General features: G+C 38.7%; 1 protein-coding gene across 3 annotated transcripts in view; it reads left to right on the top strand.

Moving 5' to 3' along the window:
* Positions 1 to 215: 215 nt before the first annotated feature.
* RTKN2 (rhotekin 2) overlaps positions 216 to 12,805 on the top strand; it is a 107,934-nt gene continuing 95,344 nt past the window's right edge. Inside the window, exons 1-2 of one of the 3 annotated variants that reach the window (XM_043926671.1) lie at positions 216 to 651; positions 7,826 to 8,022. In XM_043926671.1, the coding sequence (XP_043782606.1) occupies positions 592 to 651; positions 7,826 to 8,022 (257 nt within the window). In that variant the 5' untranslated portion in view covers positions 216 to 591. The remainder of the gene's footprint in view (positions 652 to 7,825; positions 8,023 to 12,805) is intronic. The other 2 variants (XM_043926670.1, XM_043926672.1) reach the window with 2 other exon arrangements.

The following is a 12,805-nucleotide window of genomic DNA, read 5'->3' as shown; positions in this document are numbered from 1 at the left end:
GCCTGACACCAGCGTGATTAATAAGGCCCTGGTTTCTAAGTGACCTCGGGTGACAATCTGCGCTGTGTGAGAGGGTGATTGCTGAAGGCAGCGTCACTTGGTTTTCTGGAACTGGGTTGTCTGTGGGAGTCCAGGGACTGCAGCGTTGGGTTAGCTGACCCCGAGAGGTCTGGAGGGTCCTCGGTGAGATGCAGGACGAAGGCTCCGCGCGCAAAAGGCTGGCCTCGAACACCACCAGCCTGAACCGGGCTTCCGGTCAGGTGCGATCAGTGGGCTACGCTTTCCCCACGACCCCGCCCACTCCTGTCCCAGGCCCGCCCACCCCGCAACCTCTCCCTTAAGTGGGCCAGCTGCTCCCTACTTCCCAGCCGGCGCCGGGAACTCGGGTCGCGGCAAACTTCAGAAGCGGGCGGCGCGGGGGTGCGCCCTCTGCGCGTGCGCACGCCGGCTCTCAGCCCCCTTCGCCCCGTCCCCTGCGCCGGGACTTGGTACGGCCGGGACGGCGGTTGGCGTCCTCTTGGGCAACCAGGGGCGGGCTTTTCAAACCTTATCTTCGGAGTTGTGCCGGCGGCCCTAGCTGTGGCGCTGGAGATGGAGAGGCACAACCTGAGGGGACACGAGCTCCGCGCGGCGGGGCTTGCGGCCCAGCAGGTGAGTGAGGGAGGGGCCCGGCTTCAGGTCCTCAAGCGGTAGTTTTGTCTGGACGACGGGAAGAGACCCAGTCCGCGTCTCTATTCAGCCGAGGCCAAAAACAAAAGGAAAAAGTAGGCGACTGCACTTTTGGGGCCCTAGTAGACCTTGGAAATCCCCCTATTCCCACCTCCCCAACCCCGCCCCAGTTTTTTAGAAAGGAAATTGGCCTGGAAGGGGGAAGCGAGTTTTGGGCGCACCTGTCCGTCACCCCTCCTCCCAGGATTGGGACCTTGTCTTTTTGTAAGTGTGGCTGACTCCGGGGACTGGGAGCCCCAGGATTTTCCGGAAGCCCACCCGAGGCCAGTGGAGAACAGTTTGCTTGTTACTAGATTTGATGTAAAGCACAATTACTGTGGAAGCTGTGTCTACACGCTGTATAAACTTGATGGGGCGGGATGGAGAAGCAAATTGGAACCTCTGAACTTGAGAAACAGTTGGTTTGCTAGTGGATTCTTTTATTATTTCTTGGCATTTATTAAAAGATTATACTTTCCACTCTGAACCTTTAAAGATATTTAGAAGATGGGGCTTAAGAGAAAATTCTGCCTTTGAACTGGATATCCACTTCCAATTTAATCTCCAGTTTTACCTATTTCTGAAGTAGGTTAAACCATATGAAATTCCCAGTTTTGTATATTAGAATTGGTAGAATATTAGCAATTTCGTACCATTAGCAATGGTCCAACCTATTATTTTTTGCTTAGAAACCTATTTTCTTTTCTGGAAATCTTAGAATCCTCAGCAGATACGAAGTTATTAGGAAGTCTTCATAATGGTGTGAAAACTAAAGCATGACATTTAGTCTTTCTTCAGAGAGTGCAGTAACTTTGTCAGTAATTTATACTGTTTTATGGCAGCATTTAAAAAAATTTCTAACATTTTGATGCACAGTGTTTTTCTATCTTCTTGTGTACCTCTTTTTTTTTTTTAAAAACTGTAAATGGTATCCAGCTGGGCCTCTCAATGCTCAGAAGCCAGTGAAGAGGCAAGGTTGGTGGAAAGGAAAGTTGACTTCATTTTGGAGGCCAACAAAGAGTGGGGGAGGGCAGTTGTTATTTAGTCCCTCAGTCCTTCCACTCTTTTGTGACACTATGGACTCTAGCCCACCAGGCTCCTCTATCCATGGGATTTCTCAGGCAGGAATACTAGAGTGGCTATCCGCTCTACTATTTACTTCTTCAGGGGATCTCCCTGACCCAGGGATCAAACCTGTGTCTCCTGCAATGGAAGGCAGATTCTTTACCTCTGAGCCACTAGAGAAGCCCTGGGGGAGGGCGGACTCCTATCCAAAGGCTGACTTCACCCCAGTGACAAGCGGCCAAGAGCTTTTATAGGCAGAGGGAGGGGGCTGCATGCAGAAATAGCACAGTCAGCTTTGACAACAGTCATCTTAAACTTGTCATTGGTAGTCTGACCAGTGGCATCTTGATTGTTTTAAGTACAGTTAAACTTCACTTCCAGGGTAGGTTTGTTCCCATTTCTTTGAGACCAGTTCTTGGAGTTATAGCAGCTTCTGTAATGGCTACTGTCTGGTCTTGTATTGACAGTTATCTTATTCCTCCTGGTTGGGGTTTCAGTATCCTTAAGACAGCTCATGAGATATGGCTTAGAATATTATCTGTAGCCCTTGAGAAGGAACTAAATGTCATTGACTTTCTTACTGACTAAATTCTTGATATTGTTGTTTTGTCCTGTTTTCAGGGTTTTCTTTGCTTCTGTATTTTGTTACTTCTCTGATTAAACTTATTGTTTGGCTAAAGGTGTTTCACAGGCAAAAAGGCAGGCTGAGGACATGGGGGGTAGGGACCTTAAGGTTTTTGCTCTGTTTCACTTCGATTGTACTAATTATTTTGTAAAAATTTGACTTCTGGTGAATTGGTGGTTATCTTGAGGCTCTTGCATTTATCACATAGGTGTTGGTGGGGCCGATCAGGTGTATTTATTGAGCTGTGTGTAGCAGCAATATTTTGGAACGGTATAAAAGAGATGAGAATAAGGTCATAAAAGAAGTTTTATGTGGAATGACAAGAAATACTTAAATATACATAAAGGTGAGATTATTTACATGTAGGAAAGTACAATACTTAATGATTTCTTAGGTGGCAATAAATTAAGATAATTGAGTTGTAGAATTCCTTCTGTTTGGATCATGGAGAAAAATTGCAAATAGTAATAGGTTGTAATCTCACAGGAATATTGAGGGTCAGTAAAAAAATTTTATGCTTGACCAACACTGAATTTTTGTATTTCCTTTAATATTAATGAACCTGCCATAAGATAGGGATAGGTCCAAAGATTCTGAGATGGTCACTCACTAGTATAACTTCTCTATGAACATTAGTTAGCTGTCACTACTCACAGCATAGAATATTGGCTTTGAAGTCCAATTAAGGTAAAATCCAATGCTGCTTGTTGTGTAACCTTGCATAAGTTAGCTGTCTTTTCTGAGTTGCAGTTTCTTCAGTTGTGGAATGGGGAAATTGCTTATTTTAGAGAGTTGTTGGAATTTGAGAACCTCTTTATTTAAAGTACTTCATGGACTTCCCTGGTGGCTCAGACGGTAAAAGCGTCTGCCTGCAATGCAGGAGACCCCGGATTGATCCCTGGGTCGGGAAGATCCCCCTGGAGAAGGAAATGGCACCCCACTCCAGTACTCTTGCCTGGAAGATCCCACGGATGGACGGAGGAGCCTGGTAGGCTACAGTCCATGGGGTCGCAAAGAGTTGGACATGATTGAGTGACTTCACTTAAAGTACTTAACAACACTCATACATGCTTGAAAGATGACTGGTTTTGTTACTATCTTTGTTCCATTTATCCAAATAGTTGGGGCAGCCACCTACCTTTTCTTACAAATGTTTAAGCTTTTGCAATCTTTATAAAAATTAAAATTCAAGGCATACTTTCTCATTGTAGAAAAGTAAACATAGAAACATGAATTTATGAACTCTCTCTCCAGTTCCATTCCCCAGAATGAGCATTGTTAACAATTTCCATACTTTTCTCTGTACATAAACAATTCTTAAAATACACACAGTTTCTTTTGGAAAGAATGTATCTGTATATGCCGTTTTGCAGTCTTTTTCATTGTAGGTTCTTGGTTAACATGGTTTAACTATATGCATTAGGTGGGTGTACGTTCTATGTGGATTCATGCAGTTTTGTTTTTTTACCAGCTGCTAGCTTCGTTTTTCTTTTTTTTAGTCAGTACTTAATTTCACCACTCTGGCATTTGGCATTTTCTTTGTTCTTCCTTTGTGTGCCATTCAAGCTCTTAAAATTTAGTATATTTCTGTTTCCTACATTATCTAAGTTTTCACATTTAAGTCATCTATTTCCTTCTTAGCCTTGCCCTATCCATTTAGTCTTATCAACCTATCTTTAAATACGTATGAGATAAGGCTTCTGTTTGACTTGATAGCAAGCCCTTGTTTAGAGACATGCTTTTGTCATGTGTCCTAGTCAGTCTTGACTCTACCAATATGATTTTAGTTGCCTACTCTTCCTCTTTGAGGTCAGTAAGCATCACCATTAAATGCTTACTGTCATTACACAATCACTGTTCTCACTGTGGTTGGCACTATACATCACTCCTAGCCTCAGAGCGCTTTGTACCCCTTTTTAACTAAAACCAAGTCCTTTGATTCCATGAAGCTTTTCTTGGTTAGAGTAGTTTCCTTGACCAGAGATGTTTTCTCTGCATAAAAAACATGGATGTGTACTGTACATTCTAGTCTGGTAGTGGTGGTTTAGTCGAGAAGCTGTGTCCGACTCATGATCCCATTGGCTATAGCCCACCAGGCTCCCCTGTCCATGGGACTTCCCAGGCAAGAATACTGGAGTGGGTTGACATTTCCTTCTCCAGGGGATCTTCTTGACCCAGAGATCAAATAGTATATATACTACAGTAAGAGAACTTGCATGGAGAACACAAAACTGGTCCTTTTGTTTCATTAAAAACAGAAGCTAACACAACATTTTAAATCAACTATACTCCAAAAAAAAAAATACACTTAATTTATCCCACTTGTATCAGCCCTCCAAGATCCACATCCACTCACGTAGAGTAAGGGAGGTAAGGTCACAGTTTACTATGTATGTTAATTTGGCTGGGTTAGGGGTCAGCAAACCTCTTCTGTAAAGGGACACATGGTAAATATTTTCAGCTTTGTGGGCCACATAGTCTCTCTTGAAATTATTCAGTTCTGCCTCTGTAGCTTGAAAGTAGCCATAGACAATAGAAATGGGTGTGACGATGTGCCAGTACAACTTTATTTACAGAAACAGGCACTGGGTTAACTATAGCTGCCCTCTGCTCTAAAGGATGTGTGTGCTCAGTAACTCAGTTGTGACTCTTTGCGACCCCATGGACTGTACATAGTCCACCAAGCTCCTCTGTCCATGGGATTTTCCAGGCAAGAATACTGAAATGGTTTGCCATTTGTTCTTCCAGGTGATCTTCCTGACCCAGGGATCGAATTTGCATCTCCTGCATTGTCAGGCAGTTTATCACTGAGCCGCTGGGAAGCCTGATCTAAAGGATCAGTTCAGTTCAGTCGCTCAGTCATGTCGGACTCTGCGACCCCATGGACTGCAGCACGCCAAGCTTCCCTGTCCATCACCCAACTCCCGAAGCTTGCTCAAACTCATGTCCATTGAGTCAGTGATGCCATCCCACTATCTCATCCTCTGTTGTCCCCTTTTCCTCCCGCCTTCAATCTTTCCCAGCATCAGGGTCTTTTCCAATGAGTCCGTCCTTTGCATTAGAATTCTAATATCTGCCAGCTGTATCTCATTTCTTTAATGAACTTTTAATCTTACAAATACTGTAAATTTTTTTTAAGCCCTGACTGTACATTTCCTTTCTCCACTCTATCCCAAGCCTCTCCAGTTTTATGAAGTCTTGATCAATAATTGATGAAGAGAGACAATCTTCATTTACAGGATGGAAACCTTAGAAACCAATTCCTAAGTGTTTTTGTGGCCACCTGCTGGTTCCTTAAGGTTTCTGCAATTTTCCAGATTGCTGGGGAATATCAAGTAGTCCAGCGCTGGTTCCCTACCTGGACTGTGCACTGAATCACCAAAGGAACTTTAAAAAAAAAAATGTGCAGGTTCTAATTCCAAAAATCCTAATTGTTTGTTTTTGTTTGCCTGAGGTGATTCCAATATGTAGCCAGCTTTAAGAATGACTGTGCTAGTTCAACTGGCTGCTTCATTCTAGTATTTAAAAAGCAAACTTGAATTTAATGGCACCAGATGGTATTTGTTTATATTTGAGTTGTGGGGTAGTTTTTCATCCCAGTTTCAAGTCGCTCCGTAAGTGCACTCTCTAATACTAACCTGCCTGCCAGAGTTTATTTCTATAGACATGTGGGTCACACAGATAATTCTTAAAATTGATTACTAATTACATTAAAAAAGAATTTACTTTGGGACTGACAAGTCATAAAAAGATGAGATGGAGTTGTTGAAATTCAGTCATGTGTAAAGAAGGAAAAGTAGCAAATGACTACATTTATATAGTACATCAGTTTTGAGTTATGCTACAAAAGAAAGTTTTTATATAGTGATTACATGATGTAATTACAGAATGTAATTAAACAGATCTGTTTTCTGCGTGTGAATAGTACGTTTGATGGATTTGGATAGTCAAGTTAAATCATCTGCAATTTTTCTTTTCGAATAATCTTCATAGACTATTGCTCTGACTTTTCTGCTTTTCCTTTTAAAAAGATTGTCTTTTCAGTATCTGAAGCTTTTGTTATTAGATTCATTCATTTTTTGATACAGGTTTTATGTCACTTAAAAGGTAAATTATAGCATTGTTTTTTTTAACCACAGATACCAGGGTGATCTATTTTTAGAAGTAGACATACTGAAGCATTAGCACATGTTTGTAGGATAGTAAAAAGTAACAATTTAGCAACTAAAAATAACAAAGAGTAGTGATTTATAATTTTTTTAAAAGTCACTGAATTAAATCAGAAGAGTACATATCAATTTATAGAATTTTGATGTTATATCTGAAACTTGTTTTTAGAGCCGGGATGTTATAAGATCATTGTACAGAATGAAAGAAAGACTTTCAGAACTAAAATAATTTAGTAGTTTCATGGTGACTCTTAAAACTAAAATAACTATATACAAAACTGTGTTTTAAATCTCGGGTCCAGGAAGCTAAAGCTCCTGACATTTTCTTAGTACAGTGCTTTTACTCTCTTGCTTCTGAGATTTTATTTACATTGCTTACTCTAACAAATAGCCTGTTAATCTCTCTGCTGCTAAACCTTAGTTCCTTTGTTCAGCATCTGTTCTTTTAGAAAGTTTTTCCTTGGTTAATTCAGTATCATCAGTTAACATCTTGCCATTTCACAGTGCAACTTACATGAAACATACATATGCTATCCTGTTCACCTTGGTTATTATATTTTTGTGTTAGTTTCCTGAGGTTGCCGTAACATGGTATGAAAATTGAATGGCTTAAAACAACAGAAATTTTTTCTGTCATAGTTCTGGAGTCCAGAAGTATCTGCAGGGCTATGTTCCTGCTGAAGGGACTAGAGAAGAATCTGTCCTTGCCTTTTCCAGCTTCTGATGGTTGCTGGCAATATTGGTGTTCCTTGGCTTGTAGACTCATTACTACAGTCTTTATCTGCATCTTCACATAGAGTTCTCTGTATGTCCCTCTGTTCTCCACCTGACTTTGCTATGAGGCCAATAGTCATTGGATTTAGGGTCAAAATGAATCTAGTATGACCTCATCTTAACTAATTACATCCACAAAACTGTGCAGATAAGGTCACATTCTGAGGTTCTGGGAGGACAAGAATGTTTGGGGGACACTATTCAACCTTGTACAATTACAGTAAAAATATGTAGTATTTCTCACTTTTGTTTCTGTTCTGTTTTTCTAGTAGATTGTAAAGGCTCCCTAATAAAGCAAGAAATTAAGATTTTGCAGAGAGTATTTAACAATTTTTATGCTATCATACATTAAAACTTTATTACTTTGCTGATATTAAGTTATAATACTAGATAGTACATTTTTCATTTGTTAGGAATAAAAAGAAATGTTATTCTGTGTTTTGCTGCCTTTTAAAATGCTTTTTTTTCTTCTGTCTTTTCTAAGGACTGCAGCATTCAAGAAAAAATAGATTTGGAAATTCGAATACGAGAAGGAATATGGAAACTCCTTTCTTTGAGTACTCAAAAAGGCCAGATTTTGCAGGCAGTTAAGAATCTTATGGTGTGCAATGCTCGAATAATGGCTTACACATTGGAGCTGCAGAAGTTAGAAGAGCAGATTGCAAATCAAGCTGGAAAATGGTTAGTGGCATTGTTTACCTATGGTTTTTAATGTACTTAAATATTTACATTAAAAACACTGTGTGATTTAACCTTAAATTTAAAATGTCAAATCACCAAAGCTTTTAAAAAAATACACTGAAGTAGCCTCTAGTATCATAAACATTTTGACAGTAGGGCTCAGAGTAAACTTACTATTAAGGCAGCAGTTTTTACTGGGCAGTTTTATTGTGTTCATTACTTGAAGGTTGTAAAATGAAGTGGTTAAGAAGCAAGGAGTGAGGAAATATTTTAAGAAGGATCAAGATTGATACTAGAATATTAATGTGTACAAATGTAAATTTTAAAAAGCTAATTACTTAAACTGATAAAAAGGTACTATCTGAGAGAAAGGGAAACGTAGGTATAGAAATTGAAATGAGTGGGCAACAGAATTAAAGCTATGAAGAGAATTAAAGATATCAGTGGGAGGGAACTTAAAAATCAGCAAGCACATTCCTTTCATGTGCTGAGTGTAGGTTCTAGTGAAGCAAGTTACTCAACTCAAGGACATATTTTAACTAGAGACGGAAGCTAGTGAGAGGTTACTTATGATTTGCTAAGTAGCTCCTGGTTCTTGTTCTCTCTGTCGATTTGTGCTGCCTTTTACAGTGCCAAGTCTTATTTGGACCTTAGAATTGACTCAATTTAGTGACTAGATACTGGCTTCCTTTATCATATAAATGGTTTTACATTATCCATGGTTAATCATTGTTAAAGCTATAGCGCTATTTAAAAGTTTCTTTTTAGACATTAGTGGCCATTGATTTGGTTGTTCATAGTACTCCTCCATGAAATTCTTGAAAAGTAAGGTAAAGTCACAGGTCAGAGAAAGAGATTTCTGTAAAAATAGAATATTGATGAAATCATATAATAAACACTTGTGTACAAAGTATAGTATTTATTAGCTTTATTCCCTTGGGATAGCTGTTTAATCTGTTTAATTTCTGTAGTAAAGAAAAATTTCTTTTCTACAGTTGACAGAACATTTACATTTTGAAAATTAAGATATATATTAAAAACCTAAAAATCTTTTTATATAATTAGTGTTCACAATATGTCAAATAATTTTCACTATTATTTATCCCTGGTATTATAAAATGAAATTATTCCAGTATCATAATCTAGGAAAATATTTTTCAGGTACACATAACACTGGAATAAGTCTGTGCTTCCCAAATGGGCCAAATGTATTACTTAGAGTACATGATTATGTGTCAGAAGACACGCAAAGCCAAAGAGTAACTATGGCATATCTTTTTGTAGCATGAATTTTTAAGATAAAGTGTGAGAAATTTAGAAGTGTGGCTTAGTTTTGTATTATGCTACTCACAGGGGTATATATTCCTTCTAGCAATATTTTGTCAAGGAGGATTTATAACAATATTTTGTTTAGGAGGATTGTTTAAGTGGAAAAGTTTGAGAAGCACTGGATTTTAAGTACAGTATTTATAACAATATTTTGTCAAGGAGGATTGTTTAAGTGGGAAAGTTTGAGAAGCATTGGTTTTTAAGTATAGGCATGCTCAGTCGTGTCCGCCTCTTTGGGACCCTATGGACTGTAGCCCGCCAGGCTCCTCTGTCCATGGGATTTTCCAGGCAAGAATACTGGAGTGGGTTGCCATTTCCTGCTCCACAGGATCTTCCCGACCCAGGGATCCAACCTGCGGCTCTTGCATCTTCTTTACCACTGGGCCACCTGGGAAGCTGGTTTAAGTACAGTATGGGACTAAATACTCAATATTTTGTCATCACTCACAGTTACATAGAATGTTCCTCTGGGAATCACATCTGCCCTTCATATTTATGTTCTTTAAATATTTATAATGATTTGTAAACTGGCTATTTTATTAATTTGACTGTACAGCTTTCCTGAAGTTGCTAATTTGTAAAAATGTTAAATTATCTTAATCCCTGTTGGATTTATATAACAAAGATAAGAAAAAATATCTGGGAACTCTCACCTGAAAATGTGTACAACTTTCAACTTCTTTACTGATTATCTTTGATAAAAATAGCTTTGATGGTATATTTCTTTTATATTTCAACATTTATATTTATCACTCATATAGAAACATTGCATCTGTTAATTATTATTTCTTTAAAAATATGAATATTCTGTATGAATTATTTTGTTTATAACTTCTTTTTGTTATGTGCACATATAACCCGAGGTCACTGATCAAATGTAACTGAAAATTACAGTACTTTTTTCCTTATTACATAAAAGAACATAAAAGAACCTAAAGATAAAAAAGAATCCCATGATAGATTTTTTAGTTTCTTGAAGAAAGTTATGTAAATTATGCCATTTGATTAATCAATCCAGTATTTATCAAATATCTACTACTTGTAGAACATTTACTAAGTATTGTGCTAGTGTATTCAAATTCAAAGAACAGAATTTGTCAAAATGTGAGTATATTTGTATATTCAGCAGTCAAATAATTTACCTTCAGAGACTCAGCAGTCTGTGCCTTTCTTTGTTTTGGTTGTCTTCAAGGTAGAAAAGTATTCCAGTTTTACTTTGCTGCCAGAACTTAAATAGCACTTTCATGAGTCTACTGCCTAACACTAGTCTATCTTCTCTAAAATTTTATGATAAAATGTCAGAAAATTAATAGACTACATCTAGAGTTTTTCAAAGAAGAGTTAAATCACTATAAAATGGTATAGTTAAGGAAGGTCTAATGGAAAAACTGGATAGATAGAGTTTGGTTTGTTGAGTAGGAAGAAAGCAGCATTCCAAGAAAGAAAAATCTCAAAAGTTTAGGATCAAAGATAAGCATGAATTATTCAGTTGCAGTGAAAAGATGTGTTTGGATGCAGCTGAAGATCAAGCCAAAGTGGGAAAGGATGTGGATAGCAAAGAATCAAGGAAGTTTACAGTGATAGGAGTTTAATTGGTATTTCCTGATAGTCTTTCCAGCTGGCATATTCTGTGCCAGGGCGTTTATAAATAGCACATCACAAGCTGAGAAAGGTATAAACTACTTTATTGAAGATTTGAGATAGGGACTTAGAAATATTAAGTAACTGTTTCAAAGGGCACCCAGTGGTGTCTCTCTGTGTGGGATGTGAACCCAAATGACTTAAAAGCTAGAGAAAACTTAACCCTCCCCAAAGAAGCCATCTACTCTGTACTACCCCAGGCTGCTCTAGTAAGTTATTTGAGGGCTTTATGTTTATTTCATTGTTTGCTTATCTTTTATCATTTTATTTTCAGCAAGAGAGAGGTATGATAAAATGGATTTTTTCTGAAGGTTATCTGGCAAACTATTGAAAAGGATGGTGAGACAAAATGATTGAAATAATCAATTTTTAAGGAAAATATTTAAGAACAAAGAGTCGGATACAACTGAGCAACTGAACAACAAATTTAAGAACAGGCAGATGAAGTGATCAAATAAGTAACTTTTGATGAGAGTTTTATAAAAACTAGTACATGAGTTTTGGATTTTTCTGATAGATATTCACACAAGGTGCTCTCTACACAGAAACAACCATTCTGCAAACAGTTTCAGCTATTTCTTAATTTATTAGCAATTGTCTTGTAAGTAAACAAATAGTCTTGCTTCATTTTACAGTCTGGTTAACTGAGGTTTCAAGAAACAATTAAGCCCTAATGCCCTAAGACATGCATTCTATACAGTGACTTCTGTATATGTGGAATAGTGCTAGTTAGGTACCATTCTTGGGAGAACTGAGAAAACAGTAGTCATTTTTTGGTTTAGTTGAGGAACCCTACTTGATAAATCAGTGATACAGTCGTATCATTTGTTCTTTCTTTAACCGCCTGGGAATATTGGTAACTGGTTAAATGTTTCCTTACTATGATGGTCTAATAATGTAACAGAAGCTTGTTCTCTTTAACTTCTGGTATATTACCCATTTTTTACATCTAGGTATGCAAAAAATGTTTAGGTTTGTGTAAAATTCATAGTAGAGTCAGAGTGACTCAGGAAAAAGTGAAGGAACTTCCCTGGTTAAGCATCGACCTGCCTGTGCAGGGGATACGGGTTCAGTCGAGATCCCACATGCTTCAGAGCAACTGAGCCCATGTGCCACAGCTCCTGAGCCTGTGCTCTAGAGCCCAGGAGCCCACGATACCTGAGGTCTGTGAGCCCTGGAGCCTGTGCTCGGCAACAAGAGAAGTCACCAGAATGAAAAGCCCATGCACCTCAATGAAGTGTAGCCCCCACTTGCCATACTTGAGAAAGCCTGTGCGCAGCAATGAAGACCCAGTGCAGACCCTCCACCCCCCCAAAAAAGTGGAATATAGAAAGCTTTCTAGGTTGAGTAGACACTAGCTAGTAGGGGTGAGAGGTAGAGCGTGGACAGCTTGCTACCTTAGTTTAGAGAATAGGATTGCTTGTTTACACCAGTCTGTCAATATGTTAATCTTCCTGTATGTTATAGCTGTGTGTGTGTGCACATGCGCGCAATGTGAATTGTGCCTAGTTCGTTGCAATGTTCTGACTGCTATGCCAGACTCCTCTGTCTATGGAATTTTCCAGGCAAGAATACTGGAGTGGGTTGCCATTTCCTACTCCAGGGGATCTTCCCAACCCAGTGATCAAACCTGTGTCTCTTACGTGTCCTGCGTTATCAGGTGGATTCTTTAACACTGTGCCACCTGGGAAGCCCGTATAGCCATAAAGAATTGCTTATATTGGTTCACTTCTTAAAGACAGCTAATGGTTTCCATTTACTAAAATTCTTTAGATAGACACTACATTCCACGATTTTTGTGGTCTGATCTCAA

The sequence above is a fragment of the Cervus elaphus genome, chromosome 15, assembly GCF_910594005.1.
Source record: "Cervus elaphus chromosome 15, mCerEla1.1, whole genome shotgun sequence".
Taxonomy (NCBI): Eukaryota; Metazoa; Chordata; class Mammalia; order Artiodactyla; family Cervidae; genus Cervus; species Cervus elaphus.
The sequence above is the reverse complement of the archived record's forward strand: the minus strand, read 5'-3'. Positions and strand labels throughout refer to the sequence as shown.